General features: G+C 52.9%; 1 protein-coding gene across 1 annotated transcript; it reads left to right on the top strand.

The window, feature by feature from the left end:
- Positions 1-1,868: 1,868 nt before the first annotated feature.
- SH3BP1 (SH3 domain binding protein 1) lies at positions 1,869-20,020 on the top strand. The gene is made up of 18 exons (XM_029078573.1): positions 1,869-2,123; positions 3,440-3,482; positions 3,820-3,924; positions 5,297-5,373; positions 5,527-5,638; positions 6,565-6,641; positions 8,926-9,064; positions 9,453-9,521; positions 10,456-10,549; positions 11,295-11,440; positions 11,905-12,016; positions 12,787-12,868; positions 12,961-13,041; positions 13,291-13,407; positions 14,816-14,913; positions 15,129-15,264; positions 15,978-16,045; positions 19,001-20,020. The coding sequence occupies exons 1-18, from the start codon at positions 2,065-2,067 to the stop codon at positions 19,369-19,371; spliced, it is 1,986 nt and encodes a 661-aa protein (XP_028934406.1). The 5' UTR covers positions 1,869-2,064; the 3' UTR covers positions 19,372-20,020.
- The last annotated feature ends 5,134 nt before the right edge of the window (positions 20,021-25,154 follow it).

Consider the following 25,154-nt stretch of genomic DNA (forward strand, 5'->3'; position numbering starts at 1 on the left):
CGGGGTTTCTGGCTCAGCCCCCAGAGAGGAAATGGGGCGGGAATGGGGCAGGGGGCAACCCCCAGCCCCCCACTAGCTCAACTGTCCCCTGCCCCAGTCTGGGGTCGTCCTGGAGACCGGCTCGGGTGGAGACTGGTTTGGGCCCCTCTTTTATCCTAGATCTGAGAGGCTTCTCTGCTGTGTGAGCTGGGTAACAGGGGAAGTGTAAAAGCGCCACTCCCCCCCCGTCCCCCATGCCATGGGGTTGGGCGGTGCTGACTGCTCTGAATGATGGGGCTTCATTCAATCGAATTTACTGAGCACTTACTGTGTGCAGAGCACTGTACTAAGTGCTTGGAAAGTACAATACAGCAAATAAAGAGAGACAATCCCTGCCCACAACGTGCTTACGGTCGGGGGATGTGGGGGCTGGGGTGATGGGGATGGGTGCGATGGTTTTGAGCAACGCAGACCCCTCTCGACTGTAAGCTCGTTGCGGGCAGGGAACACGACTACTAACTGTGTTGTGTTGTACTCTCCCAAGTGCTCGGTACAGTGCTCTGCACACAGTAAGTGCTCAATAAATGATCTATCCCTCTGAGCGATGGGGTAGAGCACGGGCCTGGGAGTCAGCAGGTCATGCCAGCTCCACCGGTTGTCTGCTGTGTGACCTTGGTCAAGTCACTTCACTTCTCTGGGCCTTAGTTCCCTCTTCTGTAAAATGGGGATTAAGACTGTGAGCCCTATGTAGGACAGGGACTGGGTCCAACCCGAATATCTTGTAGCTACCCCAGCGCTTAGAACGGTGCCTGGCACGTAATAAGCATTTAACAAATACCATAATTATTATTATGGGGTCGGGTGGTGCAGACTCCCCTGTATGATGGGGTTGGATGGCGTGGACCCCTTGGATGAGGGGTCGGGCGGCAGGGACCCTTCTGAGTGATGGGGTTGGGTGTCGGACTGACGGCCCCAACTGATCTCTTCCCCTTCGGAGCCCAGCCCTCCTCCTCGCCCCCTCCTCCTCACGCTTCCAAATGACCCCTGAGGTCTCGGAGCGGTCTCCACCCGGCCGGCCCTGAACCCTCTGGGGGCAGCAGGGCTGGGGACGGTCCCAGTGCTTGCAGTCGCTCAAGTTTCCCCGAACCCAGCCCAGGTCTGGGAAGCAGTGTGGCGCAGTGGAAAGAGCACGGGCTTTGGAGTCAGGGCTCATGAGTTCGAATCCCGGATCTGCCACTTGTCAGCTGTGTGACTGTGGGCAAGTCACTTAACTTCTCTGTGCCTCAGTTCCCTCATCTGTAAAATGGGGATTAAGACTGTGAGCCCCGCGTGGGACAACCTGATTCCCCTGTGTTTACCCCAGTGCTTAGAACAGTGCTCGGCACATAGTAAGCACTTAACAAATACCAACATTATTATTATTATTATTATTAAGTGTGGGGCTGGTCTAGGCAGACAGGAGGCAGGGAGGGAGAGAGGCAGGGAGGCAGGCGGGGTCACACGGCAGGGCATGGGGCCAGCCCTGGGGGGGTCAGGAGGCAGGCTGGTGCGGTCGGCTCTGTTCCGTGTTTGCTGCAACAATATTTCCCCTTTAAGGCTAGGCCCAGAGTTATTTTTATTTGTGGGGTGGTGACAGGAACAGGTCCGGAGGCGAGCCGGGCTGCAAGGCGCGCTGCGGACACCTCTCTCCACTCTTACCTGTTGCACTGGGGCGGGCCGGTGCAGGCCCGGCGCGGGAGGCCGAGCCCCGAGAGACAGGGACGAGACCCTGAGAGACAGGGACGAGGCCCTGAGACTCGGAGCCCGGGCAAAGAGAGGGTCGGGGACGGGGCGGAGGAGGAGGGGAGGGGTGGGGGAGGCGGGACGGGGAGGGGGGCGGGGGCAGGAAGGAGCCTGCTGTAAAGACAGGAGAGGAGTGTAGCCCCGGACAGGGGAGGGGAGAAAGCCCGGGAGAGGCCCGCAGGGAGGAAGGATTCTGTCTCTGTGTCTCCAATGACAAGTGGAGCGTAGGACACCGGCTGGGGGAAGACCCTCAGCTCCTAGCTGCCCCGCTGACCTCCGGGGGCTCGACTTCTCCCCACCAAGATGATGAAGAGGCAGTTAAATTGGATGCGGCAGCTGGCCTACACCGGCAGCACCGGACGGTAAGGCCACCAGCCTCCCAACAACAACCCCACCGCCCCGCTTTCCCCTGCCGGGCCCAGCCAGAGACCCAGCGAACGGGGCCAGGAAGTGCCGAGGGGTGGGGGGTAGAGGTTTGAGGAGGAAGAGGACCTGTTAAGGGTAAGTTGCTCAATCTCATGACACTCCATCCAACCCCTCTGCTCCCCAATCTACTCTAAACTGGAATTACCACCGCTCCTCGGCGGTGGGGGGGATCCTGGGGACCCCTGCTTGGCAAGCCCCCTTCCCACCCACCTCTCACCGCCACCTCCCCCCGGCCCTCAGGCCTTAGGGTAGAAGCGGGAAAGTGGGAAGAGTTGGGGCAGAAGGAGGCAGCGATCAGGAGGAAGGCCGGCCTCCTTAAAGCTCCCTTCCTCCAGCCTCCCCTGGCCCCCATCCAGACAATGAGGGCAATTCTAAGATCCTCCGGAATGGGATGGGAAGACAGAGCCTCCCGAGAAACTCAGGCCCAGGAAAAGAGTGGCTGGGGCTCTCCAGGGACTCGAAAAGAGGGGGGCAAGGGGAGCCTCCTTCAGCTCCTTTGACTCCCCAGAAGCAGGGCAAGGGGTCTGGGAGCAAGATTTGCTTTCATTTTCCCCAGAGAGTTAGGGTGACTCCCTCCTCCCTCTGCCCCTTCTCGCTTCTGCTTTTGCCCAGAGTCAGGTGAAATAACCTGGCTGCACCATTCCAGGTTTCAAAATCCATTCCCCCTTGCAAAACAGAGCTCCCTCCCCACTCCCTTCCTCTCCCCCGCTGCTCTCTTCTCGCCCTCTGTCAGCCTCAGGCCTGGAGACTCTGAGGGTGTTATGGGGAGAGGGCGTCTGGGCCCGATGCCTCTCTCAGCATCCCGGAGTGACCGCTTCCGGGGGGTGCCCCCTTGGCCTCTCCCTCGGCCTGGGTCTGCCCCCGCAGTCCCGGCCCTGGAATGGTTTCGGTCACCTCCGCCCCTGGGCCACCTTTCCAGCTCTCCTGCTCTGGGCGGAGGAGGAAAGGGCCAACACCAGGGATTCCTGGGCTGGAATGTGCTCCGACTGGGAGGACTGGGGAAGGGGGAGGGGGATCTGAGAGGCAGAACCTGGCCTGTAATGGAAGAGACTTGGGGAGGGGGGTTCCCCCTCTCTGTGCTGCCCCTTGGGTTACAGGGAGGGCTGACACAGAATCTCCTCTCCTGCTGCTCCACACACTCACACACTCCTGGCTCAGGCCGGGGGTGGGCAGAAGAGTCCTGCTGGGGAGTTGGGGGGGCCCAGAGGGAGGTCCAGAGAGCTCACCCCAGCCCGCTTGCACCCTCTCTCAGGGCCCAGGAGGCTACGGAGTTCTTGAGCGAGGACCTCCTGCAGGTAAGGGTGTGGGTGAGGGGATCAGGGCCTGTGCGTGCGGGTTTGGGGAGCAGGCCCGAGCCTGCGTGTGCCTGCTTTCCTGAGCAAGAGGCTGCAGCAGGCCCTGGAGGAGGCGGGTGGGGTCCAGGTGGGAGCTCGGAGGTGTGAGCCACTACTGCTCCCTGGTCTGGATTCCTTTAGGAACAGACTCGGGGAGCGATTTTGGGAGGTGATGGGGGAAAACTAGGATGGGATTCCATCTTCACAGTGCCGCAAAAGGACTCCGAGAAGGGGGTGGGGAGGCGGGGGGACCGAGGACTCCCGGCTGCCCGGTTTCACCTCTTCCTCCCCCACCTAGGTGGAGCAGAGGCTGGAACCGGCCAAGAGGGCTGCACACAATGTGCACAAGAGGCTGCAGGCGTGTCTGCAAGGCCAGAGCGGAGCGGACGTGGACAAACGGGTGGTGAGGTCACCTGCCCCGCATCTCAGCCGGGGAGGCAGGAGGAGTGGGTGGGAGGGGAGAGGCTTCAGCCCGAGCATCAGTCCCCCCCCCCCGCCCCCATCTTCCTGTATGTAGGAGAGGGAAATCTCTACTAGGAAAACCCGAGCATCTCGTCCCTAGGTTCCGGGGAGGTTATGGGAAATTGGGGGCGGCAGGGGAACGGAATGGGGTTTGAAGTCCCCTTGGAGACCGCTTTGTTTCAGGGGCTCATCGTTGGATTTCGATTGGTGCAGAGTGGAGCGGGAAGTTAATATGAGTGAGGTGCTGAACTGGCCGGGGGTGGGGGCTTCCCATCCCGTGTGTTCTGATGGAATGGACTGGGACTCAAAATCAGTCAATGGTATTTTTTGAGCGCTTACTGTGTGCAGAGCACTGTACTAAGGGCTTGAGAGAGGAGCTTGTTGTGAGCAGGGAATGGGTCTGTTTATTGTTGCATTGTACTCTCCCAAGCGTTTAGTACAGTGCTTTGCACACAGTAAGTACTCAATAAATGCGATTGAATTGAATATAGCAAAGTTATATATATTACAGAGGGACAGGTACCAACTAATTCCCACCTGTGAATTCTCTCCTTGTGCTTAGAATAATGCTCTGCACACCATAAGCGCTTAATAAATTCTGGTACTCCTCTGAGGCCTGGATGCTAACAGGTGTCATTTCTTAGCTTGCCCCCAGTTTACTAGCCACAAGCAAGGAAGACCAAAAACTTCTCTGTATTTATCTGGATTATTTCAGCCCAGGGACCCTATTAAACTCTTTTGCCTCGGGGATTTGGAACTTCTTTTACACATCTTAAAAGGGCTCGTCCCTCTGGGCACCCAAACCAGGGCTTGGAGCTGTACCCACCATAACCTTGGCATGGCTCTGAACCTAATCAATTAATCAACCAATGGTGCACAGTGCCTGGCACTTAGTAAGCACTTAACAAATATCATCATAATAATATTTATTGAGCACTTACTAGGTGCAGAGCACTATGAGAAGCTCTTGGGAGAGTACGATACAACAGAATTAGTGACTGTGAGAGGCAGGGGCTCCCTTCCTTGATGAAAGGAATTCTGATGGCCAGAGAGGCTGACATTGTATTTCTCAAGCGCTTACTGTGTGCAGAGCACTGTACTAAGCACTTGGGAGAATGCAATAGAACAATAAAACGGTTGGTAGACACATTCCCGGACCTCAACGAGCTTACAGCCTAGAGGGGGAAATGGTTCCCATCACTCCTGGAGCCTGACCTAGTGGGGGGGTGGGTGGGTATGGGGAGGGGACCAGTGTAGAAATGAGGGGACCCGAGAAACCTTCTTCTCAGTGCCTTCTTTCTCACCCCCTGCAGAAGAAATTGCCCCTGATGACCCTGTCTGTCACTATGGCTGAGAGCTTCAAAGAGCTGGACCCCGAGTCCAGTCTAGGGTGAGTGCTGGGGAGACCCCGGGCACACCCCCTCCCCCTCCCCACTCCCTTCCCCTTCACCCCCACCGCCTGTGGCCTTGGGACCTTCTCTGTCTCTGGGCTGCATGAGGCGTGAAACCTGGAGCCTGGATGGCTGAGGCTCATTCCCCACAGGAAAGCCTTGGAGATGAGCTGCTTCATCCAGAGCCAGCTGGCTAGAGTCCTGGCCGAGTTTGAGATTGCCCTGGAGAGAGACGTCCTCCAACCTCTCAACAAGCTCAGCGAGGTATCCCCGCCCCCGTCCCCCTCCTCCCACTTCTCCATCTCCTCCCTCCTCAATCCCCCCACATCCTCCCCAGACCCTCCTCACCTCCCTCCTCCTTTTCCCAACGCTTCTCATCCTTCACCTCCTTTTCATTCATTCATTCAATAGTATTTATTGAGCACTTCCTATGTGCAGAGCACTGTACTAAGCGCTTGGAATGTACAAATCGGTAACAGATACAGTCCCTGCCCTTTGACGGGCTTACAGTCTAATCGGGGGAGACAGACAGACAAGAACAATGACAATAAATTCTCCTTCTCCTTGACCCTCCTCACCTCCATCTTCCCCCTGACCTTCCTCATTCTTCACCTCCTTCCTCTGACCCTTTTTACCCCATCTCCTCCCCACTGACCTTCCTAACCTCTCATCTCTTCCCCCCACCCTCCTCATCTCCCATCTTCTTCCCACCCTCTGCTCTTCCCCCTTCCCCTCCCCACAGCCCTTGTGCATATTTGTATATATTATTTATTACTCTATTTTATTAATGATGTGTATATATCTATGATTCTATTTATCTTGATGATATTGATGCCAGATTACTTGTTTTATTTTGTTCTGTTTTGTTGTGTTGTTCGTCTCCCCCGTTTAGACTGTGAGCCTGTTGTGGGGCAGGGATTGTCTCTGTTTCTGAATTGTACATTCCAAGCGCTTAGTACGTAGTAAGTGCTCAATAAATATGATTGAATGAATGAATGAATCTTCTTCCCCCAACCCTGCTCACCTCCCATCTCCTCTGTCCTGGCCTTCTTCACCCTATCCCCATCTTCTTGCCCCCAACCCTCCTCATCCCCCATCTCTTCTGTTCTTTCTGCATCCGCCTCCTCTTGAGTGGGGGGCAGGCCATGTCTCTGACTCCTAACCCTTCCTCTCCCTCCCCTGCTCCCCAGGAAGAGTTGCCTTCCATCCTCAAGCACAAGAAGAGCCTGCAGAAACTCACCTCTGACTGGAATGCCTTGAAGAGCAGGTAGTCGCAGAGTGGGAGGGTTGGTTTGATGGGTTTATGCTATTTAGTAAGGACCTTCGACGGGCCGAGCACTGTGCTGAGCATCGGGAAAAATGCAGATAAGCAGTGGGTGGGTAGAGGATGTGCCCTGGGGCGGGGGTGGATTCAGCGTGGCTCAGTGGAAAGAACCTGGGCTTCGGAGTCAGGAGTCATGGGTTCGACTCCCGGCTCTGCCACTTGTCAGCTGTGTGACTGTGGGCAAGTCACTTCACTTCTCTGTGCCGCAGTTACCTCATCTGTAAAATGGGGATTAACTGTGAGCCTCACGTGGGACAACCTGATTACCCTGTATCTACCCCAGAGCTTAGAACAGTGCTGTGCACATAGTAAGTGCTTAACAAATACCAACATTGTTATTATCTAGCGTGCAAGCAGCGTGGTTCAGTGGAAAGAGCATGGGCTGGAGAGTCAGAGGTCATGGGTTCAAATCCCGGCTCAGCCGCTTGTCAGCTGTGTGATTTTGGACAAGTCACAACTTCTCTGTGCCTCAGTTCCCTCATCTGTAAAATGGGGGTTAAGACTGTGAGCCCCATGTGGGACAACCTGATCACCTTATATCCTCCCCAGCGCTTAGAACAGTGCTTTGCACATAGTAAGCGCTTAACAAATGCCAACATGATCATCATTATTATTATTGTTGTTATTATTATTATTACTATTATTATTATCTAGCCTTTAGCCCTCTCCGAGGGCACGACAGACTTGTCTGGAGAGATGCTGCTATTTCCTTGTTTCCGAGAAATACCACAAGAGGGAGCCCGCGGGCTGCTTTCCTAAGGAAGCTCTCGTAAATTAGAATATTCATTCATTCATTCAATAGTATTTATTGAGCGCTTACTATGTGCAGAGCACTGGACTAAGCGCTTGGAATGGACAAATCGGTAACAGAAAGAGACGGTCCCTGCCCTTTGACGGGCTTACAGTCTAATCGGAGGAGACGGACAGACAAGAACAATAGCAATAAATAGAATCAAGGGGATGAACATCTCATTAAAACAATAGCAAATAAATAGAATCAGGGCGATGTACATTTCATTAACAAAATAAATAGGGTAATGAAAATATATACAGTTGAGCGGACGAGTACAGTGCTGAGGGGAAGGGAGAGGGGGAGGAGCAGAGGGAAATGGGGGGAAAAGAGGGTTTAGCTGCGGAGAGGTGAAGGGGTGCGGTAGAGGGAGTAGAGGGAGAAGGGGAGCTCAGTCTGGGAAGGCCTCTTGGAGGAGGTGAGCTATAATATCTGTTAGGCGCTTACTCTGTGCCAAGCGCTGTACTAAGCGCTGGGATGGAAAAAGCAAATCGGGTTGGACACAGTCCCACGTGGGGCTCCCAGTCTCAATCCCCCTTTTACAGATGAGGGAACTGAGGCCCAGAGAAGTGAAGTGATTTGCCCAAGGTCACACAGTAGACAATTTATCTTTGTTTATCTTGATGATGTTGTCTTGTTTTGTTCTCTTTTGCTCTGCCGTCTGTCTCCCCCGTTTAGACTGTGAGCCCGGCATTGAGCAGGGATTGTCTCTGTTGCCGAATTGTCCATTCCAAGCGCTTAGTCCAGTGCTCTGCACATAATAAGCACTCAATAAATACTATTGAATGAAGTGTCAGAGCCGAAATTAGAACCCATGACCTTCTGACTCGCAGAACTGGGCTCTATCCACTATGCCGTGCTGCTTCTCGAATCCACCCTTCTCCCGGCCCCAGCGAGAATTGATCAATCAATCGTATTTATTGAGCGCTTATAGTGTGCAGAGCACTGTATTAAGCGCTTGAGAGACCACGGTGCAACAGAACTGCTGGCCATGTTCCCTGCCCAAGACAAGTTTACATTCTAGGGTGGTGGAAGACATCCACTGATGGGCTCATTTGCCATTAGCCCCCCAATTTCCTTATTTGTGTGCCCGCATTGGGGTAGGGGGACCGTCTCCTCATCCTGGGCCTAGGCTCAGACCTCTCCCCCATTGGTGTCTTCTTTAGAGAAGCAGCGTGGCTCAATGGAAACAGCATGGGCTTTGGAGTCAGAGGTCATGGGTTCGAATCCCGGCTCTGCCACCTGTCAGCTGTGTGACTGTGGGCAAGTCACTTAACTTCTCTGTGCCTCAGTTACCTTATCTGTAAAATGGGGATTAAGACTGTGAGCCCCACGGGGGACAACCTGATTCCCCTGTGTCTACCCCAGCGCTTAGAACAGTGCTCTGCACATAGTAAGCGCTTAACAAATACCAACATTATTATTATTATTATTTAGGCTCAATCAGGCGACCAAGAACTCGACCAGTGGCGGGACTGGGCTGGGCGGGGGGCCTGGGGGTACCTCAGCAGCCAATAAGCTGGAGATGCTGAAGGAAGAGGAGGAGGAGCTGAAGAGGAAAGTGGAGCAGTGCAAGGTGAGAGGCTTGGGCTTGGGGACCGGAGGGTGGGGACAGTGAGGACCCAAGGGGAGGAGATAAACCTGGGGATCCAACACCTTTCGATACTCTGGGGCCCGGCTATGGTAGCTCGTATCTACCCCAGGGTTTAGTACATTGCCTGGCACGTAGTAAGCACTTAATAAATTCATTCATTCATTCAATGGTATTTATTGAGTGCTTATTGTGTGCAGAGCACCGTACTAAGCACTTGAGAGAGTACAATGCAACAGTAAATGGATAGATTCTCTGCCCGCAGCGAGCTTACAGTCTAGTGCGGGGAGATCTTAATATAAAAATGCCATTTTTAAAAAATGACCTTCTTTAAAATGTTTCTTTCCCGACCCACTTCCTGGTGTTTCCGCAGGATGAATATCTGGCCGACCTGTACCACTTTGCCACCAAAGAGGACAACTATGCCAATTACTTCATCAGTGTAAGTGTCCAGGAGTCCCTTCTCCCCACTCTGCCCTACTCCCTAGGGGACACTGGGCTCTTGTGGGTAACGGCCCCTCGGTCGGGCTGTGCTATGGTTTGGACACCCCCTGTGAGCAGAACGTGCTATGAAGGTCCCTTCCCTGCAGAAGCTTTCAGCCTAAAGGAGGCAGGCAGTACAAATGCCTGGGGCAGAGGGCAGAATGCGGCGTGAGCGGGAAAATGATTTCAGGAGCATTTCCGGAGCCCGCGAAAGTGTGTAAGAGCTGACTGGCATGGTGGGAGTCAGGTGGGGTTAATCCGCAAGGGCTTCATGGGGGAGGCATGGATCAGACACAGCCCTTCCCATACCAAAGAGGCAGTGTGGTCTAGTGGATAGAGCACGGATCTGGGAGTCAGAGGGACTTGGGTTCTAATCCCAGTTCCGCCACTTGTCCGCCATATGACTGTCGCGCAGTCACTTCTCCGTGCCTCAGTTCCCTTATCTGTAAAATGGGGATTAAGACTGTGAACCCCATATAGGAGATGGACCGGATCCAATATAATTAGCTTGTATCTATCCCAGTGCTTAGAACAGTGCTTGGCACATAGTAAGAACTTAACAGATACCATCATCATCAACAGCGCCTAAAACACAGTAAGCACTTAACAAATACCATCCCAAAGAAAAAAAGCCCTCCAGAGGGGAGGGCAGGCCAGGTGGGGGTTTGCTGATTGACCAGAGATGTGGGGAAGGAAGGCAGGATTTTGAGCGGCCTCCTGGAGGCCGTGGGAAAAGTCTCTTCCATCAGCAGGACTCCACTCTCCATCCCCTAAAGTGACCCGAGTCCCTTCAGAGCCTGGAAAATGAGTCTACAAGCCCCCCAGTCCCACTACAGTGGTGGGCAGGGAGTCAGAGCCCCGCCGCAGCCATGTTGTGTCTCCTCTGCCCACAGCTTCTGGAGATCCAAGCCAATTACCACCGCCAGTCCCTGAACTCGCTGGACACAGCCCTGGCCGAGCTGAAGGAGAGCCACGGGGCGGCCACAGGTACCCTGAGGGCACCACTGCCTCTCCACCCCCTCCGCATCACGGAAACCCGCTGAGGGGCAGGACCCGACTAATTGCTGAACGGTGCAGGGGTCGGGGGCGCAGACCTCAGCCCCCACCAGAGACCTGCCCCGACAGGGCAGGGAGAGGCTTGCGTTTAGCACAGTGCTTGGCACAGAGTAAGCACTTAGCAGTGATTGTTATTGCTGGAAGTGACACTTCCCCTTCTGGAGTGTAACGACAGACCCGTTTCTCTGAGGGGGATCTGGGCTCTAGCCATTCTTAGAGGCGGTGGGATGGAGTAGGTGACCTCCCCAGGCCTCCTCCTGCCCTGGGGTGAGACCAGTGGAGGAGCCCTTCAGAAGAGAAGCAGCGTGGCCTAGTGGATAGAGCACAGGTCTAAAGTGTCAGAAGGACCTGGGTTCTAATCTTAGCTCTGCCACTTGTCTGCTCTGTGAACTTAGGTGAGTCACTTAACTTCTCTATGCCTCAGTTCCCTCATAGATAAAATGGGAATTAATGCTGTGGAGCCCCATGTGGGACATGGACTGTGTCCAACCCGATTAGCTTGTATCTACCCCAGTGCTTAGAACGGTGCCTGGCACATAGTAAGCGCTTAACGAATACCATTTAAAAAAAGAGGAGTCGGGCTTTGCAGAAGAATCTTGGGAGAGGGGAGTAGGACCACCCCCGCCCCCAGGGGTGGGTGTCTCGGTCCATCTCCCACCTCTGCTTTCCCTCACAGAGCCCATTTCCCCGATGGTGGACACGCCGGTGGCCAAGGTGTACGGCGTGGCCTTGGAGGAGCACCTGAAGGAGCTGGGCCGGGATGTCGCGCTGCCCCTCGAGGCCTGCGTTATGATGCTGCTGGCTGAGGGCATGAGGGAAGAGGTGTGTGTGAGGTACCTGGCTAGTCTCTGAGGTGTGTCATTCAGTCAGGCAGTCAACCGTATTTACTGAGCACTTACGCTTGAGCGAGTACAATAGAATGATTAACAGATCCATTCCTTGCCCACAACGAGCTTACAGTCTAGAGGCGGAGAGAGACATTAATATTAATAAATCAATGACAGATATGGACATAATTGCAGTGGGGCGGAGAGGGGGGATGAATAAAGGGAGCAAGTCAGTGCGATACATATGGGAGTGGGAGATGAAAGGAGGGCTTAGGGAAGGAAGGCCTCTTGGAGGAGATGTGCTTTCAATAAGGCAATGAAGTGGGGGAGTCATTGTCAGATGTGCACACCGATGCCCCCCCAACACACACACACAAGCAGACCTGCTCCGGCCCCACCCTTCTCTCTACCTCCTGCCCTTCTCTCTCCCCAACTGACCCCTTCCCACCCTCCCCACAGGGTCTCTTCCGCTTGGCTGCCGGGGCCTCGGTGCTGAGGCGGCTGAAACAGACCATGGCGGGCGACCCCAGCAGCCTGGAAGAATTCTGCTCCGATCCGCACGCCGTCGCAGGTAGGTAGCGGGGCCTGGTGGGAAGAGCACGAGCTTGGGAGTCAGAGGGCCTGGTTTCAAAAGCCGGCTCTGCCAGTTGCTTGCTTTGTGACCTTGGGTAAGTCACTTTACTTCTCCGTGCCGCAGTTTCCTCAACCGTAAAATCACTCGGCATTTATTGAGCGTTTACTTTGGGTAGAGCACTGTACTAAGCACTTGGGAGAGTACAGTACAACAGAGTTAGCAGAAACGCTCCCTGTAAAATGAGGATCAGATACCTTTTCTCCCTCCTACTTAGGCTGTGAGCCCCTGGCCAGACAGGGCCTGTGTCTGACCTAATTAACTTGCATTCATTCATTCATTCATTCAATAGTATTTATTGAGCGCTTACTATGTGCAGAGCACTGTACTAATCGCTTGGAATGTACAAATCGGTAACAGATACAGTCCCTGCCCTTTGACGGGCTTACAGTCTAATTGGGGGAGACGGACAGACAAGAACAATGGCAATAAATAGAATCAAGGGGAAGAACATCTCATTAAAGCAATAGCAAATAAATAGAATCAGGGTGATGTACATCTCATTAACAAAATAAATAGGATAATGAAGATATATACAGTTGAGCAGATGAGTACAGTGCTCTTGCACCTTCCCCGGCGCTGAAAAGAGCGTTTGACGTATAGTAAGCGCTTATAAAATACCATAAAAAAAAAGGGAGCAGGGGATGTGGGGAGAGCCCAGCCCTGCCGGAACGCTGACCCTAACCCCCTGCCCTCCCCCTCCCCTTCAGGGGCTCTCAAATCCTACCTGCGGGAGCTGCCCCAGCCCCTAATGACTTTTGACCTCTATGACGATTGGATGAGAGCTGCCAGGTAAGGGAGGTGGGCAGGGAACGGAAGCCGGTGGAGAGGTGGAGAGGGCTACCCACTCCCTCCTCCAACTCCTCTGCCTCCTCCCCGTCCAGCATGAAAGACCCAAAAAGCCGCCTGGAGAACCTGAAGGAGGTGTGTGCCCGGCTACCCAAGGAGAACTGCACCAACCTGAGGTGTGTCTGGCGGGGGGGTGGGAGTCCCCGTCACCGGAGCAACCAGGCCCAGGCCCACAGACTGGGTCTCCACCACTGCCCCACACTCGGTTCCCACTGGGTCCGTCGGGGAGGGTGGGTCCGGCCTTCATCCCTGAGGACCCGAGCCCAGCTGGGAGCCGGCCTCTCCCACCGCAGGCTACGGCTCTAACCCCGGCCCCGTCCTGCCCCTTCCCTTCTCGCTGTCACTCACGGTCCTACCCTCCTCAGGTACCTCATCAGGTTTCTAGCCAAGCTGGCCAAAGAGCAAGAGGTGAACAAAATGACGCCCAGCAACATCGCCATCGTCCTGGGGCCCAACTTGCTGTGGCCGCCTGTAACGGAAGGGTGAGAAGCCCAGGGTGGGAACTGGCCCCGGCTCAGGACCATCCTCCGGGGCGGGGAGACCGGGTGAGGGGGGCCGAGGAGGTTCCTTCTGCCTGGGGCGGTGGCTCTTCGGGAGAGCCGGGTTCCTGCGGCGGCTTGTCTGCGGCCGGGCGCTGTGTGGCCTTGGCTCACCCTCCTGCCTGGGGTGTGGCCCGGGGCATCTGGCATCTGGGTTCCACATCCCTCTGGGGCTGCTGGGAGGTACAGAAGATGATAATAGGCGGGAAGGGACCGTGTCAATCCCAGGCGGTCTTGTGACTTTTCCTCCCATTCCTGGGGGGCCTGTGGAGCCTGGCCTGTGCTGATAACCTCCCCCCTTACTGCCGCCTCAGCCTTAGCCTTAGAGGGAATTCATTGTTCTCCAGTGGCGCCCCTCCGACCTCCAACTCTGCCTCCCACCTGCCAGTCTTGGCCGGGTTTTGTGAACCCAGATCCTGCTCCAGCTCCGGTCAACTACCTGGGCAGCAGAAAGCAGGGATGCCAACACCCTGTGCTAACCTGGAGAACTGCCCCTTCCCAAGGAGGCCTGAATCCAGTGTGTTGGCTGCTGGGCTTGGAGAAACAGTTTGACCTAATGGAAAGAGTCTGGGACCTGGGAATCGGGGAACCTGGGTTCTAATTCTGACTCTGCCACCTGCCTGCTGTGTGATCTTGAGCAAATCACAACTCCTCTGGGCCAGTTTCCCTCTCTTAAATTTGACTCCTCAGGGAATCAAAACAAGTTCTCCCTCCCTTTTAAATTATGAGCCCCGTGAGGGACAGGGACTGTGTCTAATCTGATCACTCAACCAAGCAGTGGTATTTATTGAGCACTTATTGTGTGCAGAGCACTGTATTAAGCACTTCGGAGAGTATAATATAATAGAGTCGTCGACCTCTTCCCTGCTCACAAGGAGCTTAAGTTTAGAGGGGGAGACAGACGTTAAAATAAACTACAGCTACGTAAATAAGTGCTGTGGAGCTGAGGGTGGAGTGAATAAAGCGCATATAGCCAAGTGCTAGGGCCACACGGAAGGGAGAGAGAGTAGGGGAAATGAGGGCTTAGGTGGGAGAAGGCCTTTTGGAGGAGATGGGATTTGAATAAGTCTTTGAAGGAGGGGAGGATGGTGGTCTGTCGGATATGAGGGAGGTAGGAGTTCCAGGCCAGAGACAGGATGTGGGCAAAGTCACTAGCAGAGTGCTTGGCATATAGTAAGCACATGACAAATTCCACAATTTTCATTATTTTTAGGGTTTACCAGGTGACCAACAGGGGAGCTTCAGGCTTGGGGTCTCCTAGCTGTCTGTGGACACTCTCCTTCCCACGGGTGGCCTAGGGGCCCAGGGAAGGTTGGGGCGGGGACTGACGGTTGGTGTCTCTCTGTCTCAGGGACCAGGCCCAGCTGGACGCAGCCTCCGTGTCGTCCATCCAGGTGGTGGGAGTGGTGGAGGCCCTGATCCAGAATGCAGACACCCTCTTCCCGGGAGGTGCGTCCCAAGGGAGGGCTCTGGACCCTTCACCCACCGGCCCCGGGGGGGTCACCCGGTGGCTGTGGGGCTCGGACGATCCCCGGGCGAGTATCGGTCTGAGAGCTAGAGTTTTGCGGGGGCTCTTGGGTGTAAAATCGGGGAGGGGAAGTGGAGTGGGCAGCCCAGACTGGCCTTGGGAGAGCCCTACATTTGCACTTCTTTTGTCTCAGCAGAGATTGATTTCAACGTGTCAGGCCTGTTCACGGGTCTCACGACCATGTGCCCCTCCAATCCTGAGGACAAGGCCAGAGAAAGCCCCCCTGCTGAGGAGCCCCCAGCCAGGACCACCCCGCCCCCAGCCAAAGAAGGGTGAGATTGGGAGGGGTTGCTTGGGGATGGGAGTGACCCAGAGGGGGCTGGGACTCCCCAAACACGCCCCCCTCGGAATGGTTATCCTAAACCAGCCACCACAGGAGCCCCAACGACCCCACACACACACACACCGGTCCCCCTTCCCCTTTACCGTAACCACCGTAAGCTCTGTTCTCGACATGGGGTGGGTGGAGGGACTAGAGTTCGACTCACGGCCACGTGGCATCTCCCGCCGACCCTGGGGTCCTCAGACCCGGAAGCCCACTTGCCTTTCTAAGCAGCATGGCTCAGTGGAAAGAGCACGGGCTTTGGAGTCAGAGGTCATGAGTTCGAATCCCGGCTCGGCCACTTGTCAGCTGTGTGACTTTGGGCAAGTCACTTAACTTCTCGGTGCCTCAGTTACCTCCTCTGTAAAATGGGGATTAAGACTGTGAGCCCCACGTGGGACAACCTGATTCCCCTCTGTCTACCCCAGCACTTAGAACAGTGCTCGGCACATAGTAAGCGCTTAACAAATACCAACATTATTATTATTATTATTATCATCATTTCTAGCCTAAAAGACCCTCTAGACTGTAAACTCACTGTGAGCGGGGAATGTGTCTGCTATATTGTTAGATTGTACTCTCCCAAAGGTTTAGTACAGTGCTCTGCACGCAGTAAGTGATCAATAAATACGATTGACTGGCCGCCTGACTTTCTCCCTGCAGCAGACCGGTATCAGAGCCGGAAAACCCACCGGAGGCTCCAGCCCAAGCCGAGGACCTATCCCGCAAGGGTGAGTCTCCTCAGAGCTAGGTGGGGCCTTGGGATCGTGGACTGTGTTCTTGTGGGGGGTGGGGGGCTGGGGGAGAAGAGCCAGGGTGCCCCCTCGAAAAGAAGCAGGGGCAGAGGATCAGAGAGAGCTCTGGAGCTGTCCTAGAGCAGGCTCCCTCCTAAGACGCATCACTGGGCAGGGATTGTCTCTATCTGTTGCCAAATTGTACATTCCAAGCGCTTCGTACAGTGCTCTGCATATAGTAAGCGTTCAGTAAATGCTATTGAACGAAGATCAGCTTGAGGAGTCCTGCCGTTGAAACAGGGAGAAACAGCATGGCCTAGTGCAGAAACCACAAGCCTGGGAGTTAGAAGGACTTGGGTTCTAATACAGGCTCCACCACTTGTCTTTTGGGTGACCTTGGGCGAGTCACTTCTCTGTACCTCGGTTACCTCATCTGTAAAAGTAAGGATTAAGATTGTGAGTCCCGTGTGGGACAGGGACTGTGTCCAATCGGATTACTTTGTGTCCACTCCAGCGCTTAGTACGGTGCCTGGCACATAGTAAGCGCTAGGCAAATACTGTTAAAAAAATACATTTAAAGACTGAAAGAAAAAAGGGAGGGCTCGACCTAGGCTTGGCGGCCTTGCCTATGCACAGTCATTTATTGGCTCTGTTGAAAAGACTTTGTTGAGAAGGAGCATAGCCCAGTTGAAAGAGCCTGGGCTTGGGAGTCAGGAGACCTGGGCTCTAGTCCATTCGCCCGCTATGTGACCTGCGGCAAGCCACTTAACATCTCTGCGCCTGTTTCTTTATCCGTAAAAACTGGGGGTGATACTTAGCAGTAATAATTGTGTTATTTGCTAAGCGCTGAGGTAGATGCATGGGGTTCACAGTCTTAGTAAGAAGGAGAACAGGTATTGACTCCTCATTTTTGCAGAGGAGGGAATTGAGACTCAGAGAAATAAAGTGACTTGCCCCAAGTTACCCAGCAGACGTGGCAGAGCATGGATTAGACTGTGAGCCCATTATTGGGCAGGGATTGTCATTCATCATTCAATAGAATTTAGTGAGGACTTACTATGTGCAGAGCACTGTACTAAGCGTTTGGAATGTACAATTCGGCAACATATAGAGATCCCTGCCCAATGACGGGCTCACAGTATCTGTTGCTGAATTGTACATTCCAAGTGTTTAGTACGATGCTCTGCACGTAGTAAGCGCTCAATAAATACTATTAAATGAATGACAAACCCAGTTCCTCTGACTCCCAGGCCCCTGCCCTTTCCATTAGGCCACACTGCTTCTTCTGTTCTCCCTCTCTCCTCACCTCCACCTCTTAGACTGTGAGCCCCAGATGGAACAGGGATTATGTCTAATCTTCTTACATTAGATTATCTCAACCATTGGTCCAGGGTTTGGCACATAGTAAGTACTTAACAAATACCATTTATCATTATTAGTAGTAGTAGTAGTAATAATAATAATATCACCTTTTAGTTCACTGTTTGTTATAGTGAAGAGCGTAGAGAAAATCTGGTTGAGTAGCAGAAGCTAACGAGTCGATTCACCTAAAATTAGGATTTTTGGCTTCTCAATTTTCTGTTGGTTTAAGGTAAAGCCGGCTTCTAAATTGAGTCGTTTACTTTATCAATGTGTGTAGGGCTCTATACTAGGGAGAGTAATAAAAAAAAAGAACTGGAGAGAGCAGGGGCTAATCTGGGAAGGCTTCATGGAGGAAGGGCGTTTGACTTTTTGAAGGAGCAGGGAGGGATGGGGTTTGGGCCGTGAGATGCAGCGTGGCTCAGTGGAAAGAGCACGGGCTTGGGAGTCAGAGGTCATGGGTTTGAATCCCAGCTCCGCCATTGTCTGCTGTGTGACTGTGGGCAAGTCACTTCACTTCTCTGAGCCTCAGTTACCTCATCTGTAAAATGGGGATTAAGACTGTGAGCGTCACGTGGGACAAGCCGATTACCCTGTATCTACCCCAGCGCTTAGAACAGTGCTCGGCACATAGTAAGCGCTTAACAAATACCAACATCATTATTATTATTAGTTGGGAAGGCGTGCTGCAGGTGAGCCAAACAGCTCGAGCAGGGGCTTCTGAGGGGGAGGGTCAAGCGGGGAAGAAGGAAGTCTGCACCGGTCAAGTAGAGAGCCAGAATGGAGGAGCTGCAGGAGAGCAGGGGTCCAGTCAGAGAGCTGGGCATTGGATGGGTCTGAAGCCTAAGATCAGAAACATCTGGAGCCTCTGGTCTGATCATTCATTTATTCATTCAATTGTATTGACTGAGCACTTACCGTGTGCAGTGGACTGTACTAAGCGCTTGGGAGAGTACAATACAACAATAAACAGACCATTCCCTGCCCACAAGGAGCATTCGATCTAGAGGTGGGGGAGGCTGACAGGAATACAAATAAATAAAATTAGAGATATGTACCCGAGTGCTGTGGGGTTGGGCGGGGCGAAGAGCAAAGGGAAACTAATCAGGGCGACACAGAAAGGGAGTGGGAGGTGAGGAAAGGTGGGGCTTTGTCAGTCTTGGTGTGTGGCTTAGTCTGATCAGGCCCGTCCCCTGCTCCGCCAGGGCTCTCCAGAGTTGGTCTTACCACCTTCAGGAGGCTGGAGATCAGAGAGGTGGCAGGGAAAATGAGACTGTGTCCAGATGGGAGCTGAGGAGGTGGGGGTTTGGCTGGGCTGAAAGAGAAGTTAGCTTCTCTGGTCCCCGCAGCAAAATGCTCAGTTCTCAACATGTTGGTTTGTTTCAAAGAGGGCGGCCTGCAGCTGGGAAGGGGCCCTCCTTGCTCCTCTCCCGTTGCCAGCAACTGGTCAAAATGGAAACCTTTCTTGAGGGCCCGACCGGGGTCCACAGCTCAGAGTGAGAAAGAGGTGCCCCGGGAGGAGAGGGGAAGAAGGGTTGCTGAGGTCCGCAGAGCTGTAACCCTCTCTAATTTCTCCTTCCTTTTTCTCCCCAGCAAAGCGCCCAGCCCCAATCCGGCCTGTGGTGCCCCCGCCCCCTCTGGCGCACCCCCTGTCCTCGCCACCCCCGCTCCATTCCCCGTCTCAGGCCTCCGGCAGCCCGGCCACCCCGAAGGCCCTCCCCCGACGCCTGGCCGGCAGCAGCTTGAAGGCTCCATCGGTGCCCCCGCCCCTGCCCCCACAGCCTGTTCGCCGCCTGAGCCGCCCGTCCCTGGGGTCCCCGATCCCGAAGGGGGAGACCGAAGGGGCGGTCGGCACAGGGCCGGAGCGCCCGGGAGACGTCTCGCCGTCGGGGGCCGGGGCTCAGGCCGTGGATGCCTCCTCTGAGGGGCCCCAACGGAGGAGCCTGGCCTCAGAGGGTGACTGAGCCGGGGCTGGCTCTCTTCTTTACCTAAGATGCACTGGTTCCCCTTCACCGTCTCTTTTTTTGTGGGCGCCTTCTCCTCATCCCCTCTCCGAGCCCCCCCCCCGACTTTGCCCCCTCCTGCCCACCCCAGTGACAGAGCCCTCATCTCCCAGATGGTTGTAGAAGGGTCCACTCTTTCAAAGTCAGGAGCCCCCCTCTCCACCCCAACTCCTCCACCCTGCCGACCCGCTCGAGACTTGGCATCAGCTTTCCCTATGGCACCGTGGAGCAGCTCAGCTGGACTTTTTCTGGGACTCTGCTCCTTCCCCTCCACACCCCTAACCTCCCCCTCTCTGGCAGAGTCCTGGGAGCCGAGGGGTCTTGGCTTCATTTATAGAAATTTATTTTTCTTTTTTTCTGCTCGTGTTTTTTGTTAATGATGCTAACTTATTTTGGATTGACCTGGAGCAGCTGTCTAAGGACGGCTCTACCTTTCCCCTGAAAACAAAGACTTGCATATGTTTAAAGGAGGTTGGGGAAGTTCCTTAGAGTTCCCCCCCAACCCCTTGAATATTTTTAGAGTTGGGGTTCATGTTTACCAGGTGGGGACCGTGGTGGAAGGGCCCCTTCCACCCTTAATAATAGTAATAATAATAATAATGGTATTTGTTATGGGCTATGTGCCAGCCACTGTTCTAAGCGCTATGGTAGATACGAGATAATCGGGCTTGACACCGTCCCTGTCCCACATAGGGCTCACAGTCTTCATCTCCATTTTACAGAGGAGGGAACTGAGGCCCAGAGAAGTTAAGTGACTTACCTAAGGTCACCCAAGGTCACACAGCAGACAAGTGACAGAGCTGGGATTAGAACCCATGACCTTCTGACTCCCAGGCCCGGGCTCTATCCACTAGACCATGCTGCTCCAGTTTCTCAACCGCTCCGCTGCTGGCTGTGCTGTGGATTATACCTGCCAATCCTGTTCCAGCCAGGGCTATAACCTGCGCCCTCCCCGGCCCCTTACTTATGCCCACCCCCCTTCCATTGACCTGGAGCCTGGTGAGTACCCCCATAGGCCTCCCCAGAGCACTGCAGTAGTCACCTGGGGGACAAGATAAAGAACAGAGAAGCAGCATGGCCCAGTGGATAGAGCACGGACCTGGGAGTCAGAAGGACCCAGGTTCCAATCCCGGCTCCGCCACTCGTCTGCTTTGTGACCTTGGGTAAGTCACTTCACTTCTCTGTGCCTCAGTTACCTCATCTATAAAGTGGGGATTAAGGCTGTGAGCCCTCTCTGGGACAGGGACTGTGTCCAATCCCAACTACCTTGTATCTACCTCAGTGCCTGTCACCTAGTAAGCGCTTAACCACAATTATTAATAGGTCCCAGTTCTGCCTTCAGCTTCCATACAGGGTCTAGATGCAGGAGGCTGAAGACAGACCAGGCCCACTCCTCCACCCCTCCCGCCCGGTTCAGTCAATAAAGCCATCGTATTTATTGACCACTCCTTGTGTGCAGAGCACTGTGCTAAGCACTTGGGAGACTAAAATAAAACAGACACATTCCCTGCCCACAGGAATTTTAGCAGTTTGGGACCCCCACTACAGGCGGAGCCGGCTTTAGAGTTCAATCAAATCGACTTACTGAGCTCCTAGGGTGTGCAGAGCATTTCACAATGTACTTGGGAACTAGAATAGAATTTTTAGACATGGTCCCTGCCCCTAAAGTGCTTAAAATCTAGCAGGAGAGCTAAATGCTAGAATAAATTACAAGTAGGAAGAAGTGTTTGAGGGGGCGGAGGGAGTGTACACGAGGGTTTAGGTGGGGAAAGTGTGGCAGGGAGAGCTATAGTGGGGATAGAAGGCGGGGAGAGAGACTATCTGCTCCTTAGAGAAGCAGTGTGGTTTAGCGGAAAGCTCCCGGGTTTGGGAGTCAGAGGTCGTGGGTTCTAATCCCGACTCTGCTGCTTGTCTGCTGTGTGACCTTGGGCAAGCCACTTCACTTCTCTGTGCCTCGGTCACCTCTTCTGTAAAATGGGGATTTAAGACCGTGAGCCCCACGTGGGACAACCTGATGACCTTGTATCTACCCGAGCGCTTAGAACAGTGCTTGGCATATAGTGAGTGCTTCACAAATACCATCATCATCATCATTATCTCTGGGGGAGATGGAGGTCATAGTAAGGGCTTAACAAATACCATTATCATTACTGAAACCCGTAGAGAGGGATCCAGCCCTGCAGGGCCTTCCTCGGGCCTCTTCTCCTTCCGTTTTCATCTCGCTTAACTGTCCCTCTTTCTCTGGATGAAAGATGCATCTTCCTCCCTCAGATGATGTCCCCATGGGGTGGGGAATTGGGGGAGGGGGGTAATAAATGCATCTTTTTCGGAATCTGGGACTCTCCTAGCAACCAGCTCTCCCAGGGCCCTGATTGGTGGGGAAGCAGGAGCCAGGGCCGGTTCGCCATTCGCCCTCTTCATCACGCCAATTTCTTCTTCATAGAGAAACAGGATGGTTTAGTGGAGAGAGCACAGGCTCGGAGTCAGAGGGCCTGGATTCTAATCCCCGCTCCACCACTTATCAGCTGTGTGACTTGGGCAGGCCACTTCACTGTGCCTGAGTTACCTCATCTGTAAAATGGAGATTAAGACTGAGTCCCACATGGGACAATCTGATCACCTTTGTATCTCCCCCAGCGCTTAGAACAGTGCTTGTCACACAGTAAGCACTTAATACCATTATTATTATTCTCCGTACCTCAGTTACCTCACCTATAAAATGGGGATTTAAGTCTGCTAGCCCCACATGGGACAACCTGATCACCTTGTATCTCCCCCAGCGCTTAGAACAGTGCTTGGTTTGCATAGTAAACGCTTAAAAAAATATCCTCATCATCATTATAAGCACTTAACAAATACCATCCTTATTATAATTATTGCTATTATTCGTATTATCATCATTATAAGCGCTTAACAAGTATCGTCCTTATTATGATTATTACTATTATTCGTATCATCCTCATCGGTATAAGCGCTTAAGAAATACCATCCTTATTATTATCGTTACTATTGTTTGTATCATCCTCATCGGTATAAGTGCTTAAGAAATACCCTCCTTATTATTATCATCATTACTATTGTTCGTATCATCCTCATCAGAATAAGCGCTTAAGAAATACCGTCCTTATCATTATTATTGTTATTATGATTAGTATAATCCTCATTATAACAAGCGCTTAACAAATACATTCCTAATCATTATGATTATTATTTGTATCATCCTTATCAGTATAAGCGCTTAACAAATACCGCCCTTATCATTAGTATTATTTGTATCATCCTCATCATTACAAGCGCTGAAGAAATACCATCCTTATCATTATTGTTACTCTTATTCGTATCATCCTCATCAGTCTAAACGCTTAAGACATATCGTCCTTTATCCCTGTCATTACTATTATTCGTATCATCCTCATCAGTATAAGCGTTTAATACTGTCCTTATTTTGATCGTTACTATTATTCATCCCATCCTCATCAGTATAAATGTTCAAGAAATACCGTCCTTTATCATTATCCTTACTATTATTCGCATCATCCTCATCAGTTTAAGCGCTTAATACCGTCCTTATTATGATCATTACTATTATTCGTCCCATCCTCATCAGTATAAGCACTTAAGAAACACCATCCTTATTATCATTACTATTATTCACATCACCCTCGTCAGTATAAGCGCTTAATACGGTCCTTATTATTAGGATCATTACTATTAAGCAATGAGAAGCAGCGTGGTTCAGTGGAAAGAGCCCGGGCTTTGGAGTCAGAGGTCATGGGTTCGAATCCCGGTTCTGCCACTTGTCAGCTGTATGACTGTGGGCAAGTCACTTCACTTCTCTGTGCCTCAGTTCCCTCATCTGTAAAACGGGGATTAAGACTGTGAGCCCCACGTGGGACGACCTCATTCCCTTGTGTCTCCCCCAGCGCTTAGAACAGTGCTCAGCACATAGTAAGCGCTTAACAAATACCGACATTGTGATTATTATCCGTACCATCCTCATCAGTATAAGCGCTTAATACGGTCCTTATTATTATGATCATGCCTATTATTCGCATTGTCCTCGTCAGTATAAGCGCTTAATACAGTCCTTATTATTATAATTATCATGACTATTATTCGCATCGTCCTCATCAGTACAAGCGCTTAATACGGTCCTCATCATTATGATCATGACTGTTATTCGTCCCATCCTCATCAGTACAAGCGCTTAATTCGGTCCTTATTATGATCATGGCTATTATTCGTCCCATCCTCATCAGTACAAGCGCTTAATACGGTCCTTATTATTATGATCATGCCTATTATTCGCCTCGTCCTCGTCAGTACAAGCGCTTAATACGGTCCTTATCATCATGATCATGGCTATTATTCGTCCCATCCTCATCAGTACAAGCGCTTAATACGGTCCATATTATTATGATCATGCCTATTATTTGCCCCGTCTTCGTCAGTCCAAGCGCTTAGTACGGTCCTCATCATTATGATCATGACTATTATTCGTCCCATCCTCATCAGTACAAGCGCTTAATACGGTCCTCATTATTATGATCATGCCTATTATTCGCCCCGTCCTCGTCAGTCCAAGCGCTTAATACGGTCCTCATCATTATGATCATGACTGTTATTCGTCCCATCCTCATCAGTGCAAGCGCTTAATCCGGTCCTTATTATTATGATCATGCCTATTATTCGCCCCGTCCTCGTCAGTCCAAGCGCTTAATACGGTCCTTATTATGATCATGACTGTTATTCGTCCCATCCTCATCAGTCCAAGCGCTTAATCCGGTCCTCATTATTATGATCATGCCTATTATTCGCCTCGTCCTCGTCAGTCCAAGCGCTTAATACGGTCCTTATCATCATGATCATGACTGTTATTCGCTCCATCCTCATCAGTACAAGCGCTTAATCCGGTCCTTATTATTATGATCCCGCCTATGAACCGCCTCGTCCTCGTCAGTACAAGCGCTTAATACGATCCTTATCATCCCCTCCTCATCGGTCAAAGCCCTTAAGAAATACCAGCGTGGCGCAGTGGAAAGAGTCCGTGCTTTGGAGTCAGAGGTCATGGGTTCGAATCCCGGTTCTGCCACTTGTCAGCTGTATGACTGCGGGCAAGTCACTTCACTTCTCTGGGCCTCAGTTCCCTCCTCTGTCAAATGGGGATGAAGACTGGGAGCCCCACGGGGGACCACCTGATTCCCCTGTGTTCACCCCAGCGCTTAGAACGGTGCTCTGCACATAGTCAGCGCTTAACAAAGACCAACATGACTATTATTATTATTATTACCGTCGTGATCATTATTCTGATGAGGGCTATTCTTCTTAATCCCAGCTCTGCCACTTGTCAGCTGTGTGACTGTGGGCGAGTCACTTAACTTCTCTGTGCCTCAGTTCCCTCCTCTGTAAAATGGGGATTAAGACTGTGAGCCCCACGTGGGACAACCTGATTCCCCTGTGTCTACCCCAGCGCTTAGAACAGTGCTCGGCACATAGTAAGCGCTTAACAAATACCAACATTAAGCTTAAGTTTAACGTCCCCGTCCCCCCCCCCCGGTCGCGTCCAATAGGGGGGCTCCGAGGGGGCTCCCGGGCCGCTCATTGGCCCGGGCTGCCGTCGCTCCGGGGCGTCCCCGCCCCCCCGTCCGTCAACGGCGCCTCGCCCTCCCATTGGCGGGTTGGGGGGGTGATGCCCCGCCCCCCCGCCGGCCCCCGCCCCCTCTGGCGGGGGAGGGTGTGAATGA

Source organism: Ornithorhynchus anatinus, chromosome 14 (assembly GCF_004115215.2).
Source record: "Ornithorhynchus anatinus isolate Pmale09 chromosome 14, mOrnAna1.pri.v4, whole genome shotgun sequence".
Classification (NCBI taxonomy): Eukaryota; Metazoa; Chordata; class Mammalia; order Monotremata; family Ornithorhynchidae; genus Ornithorhynchus; species Ornithorhynchus anatinus.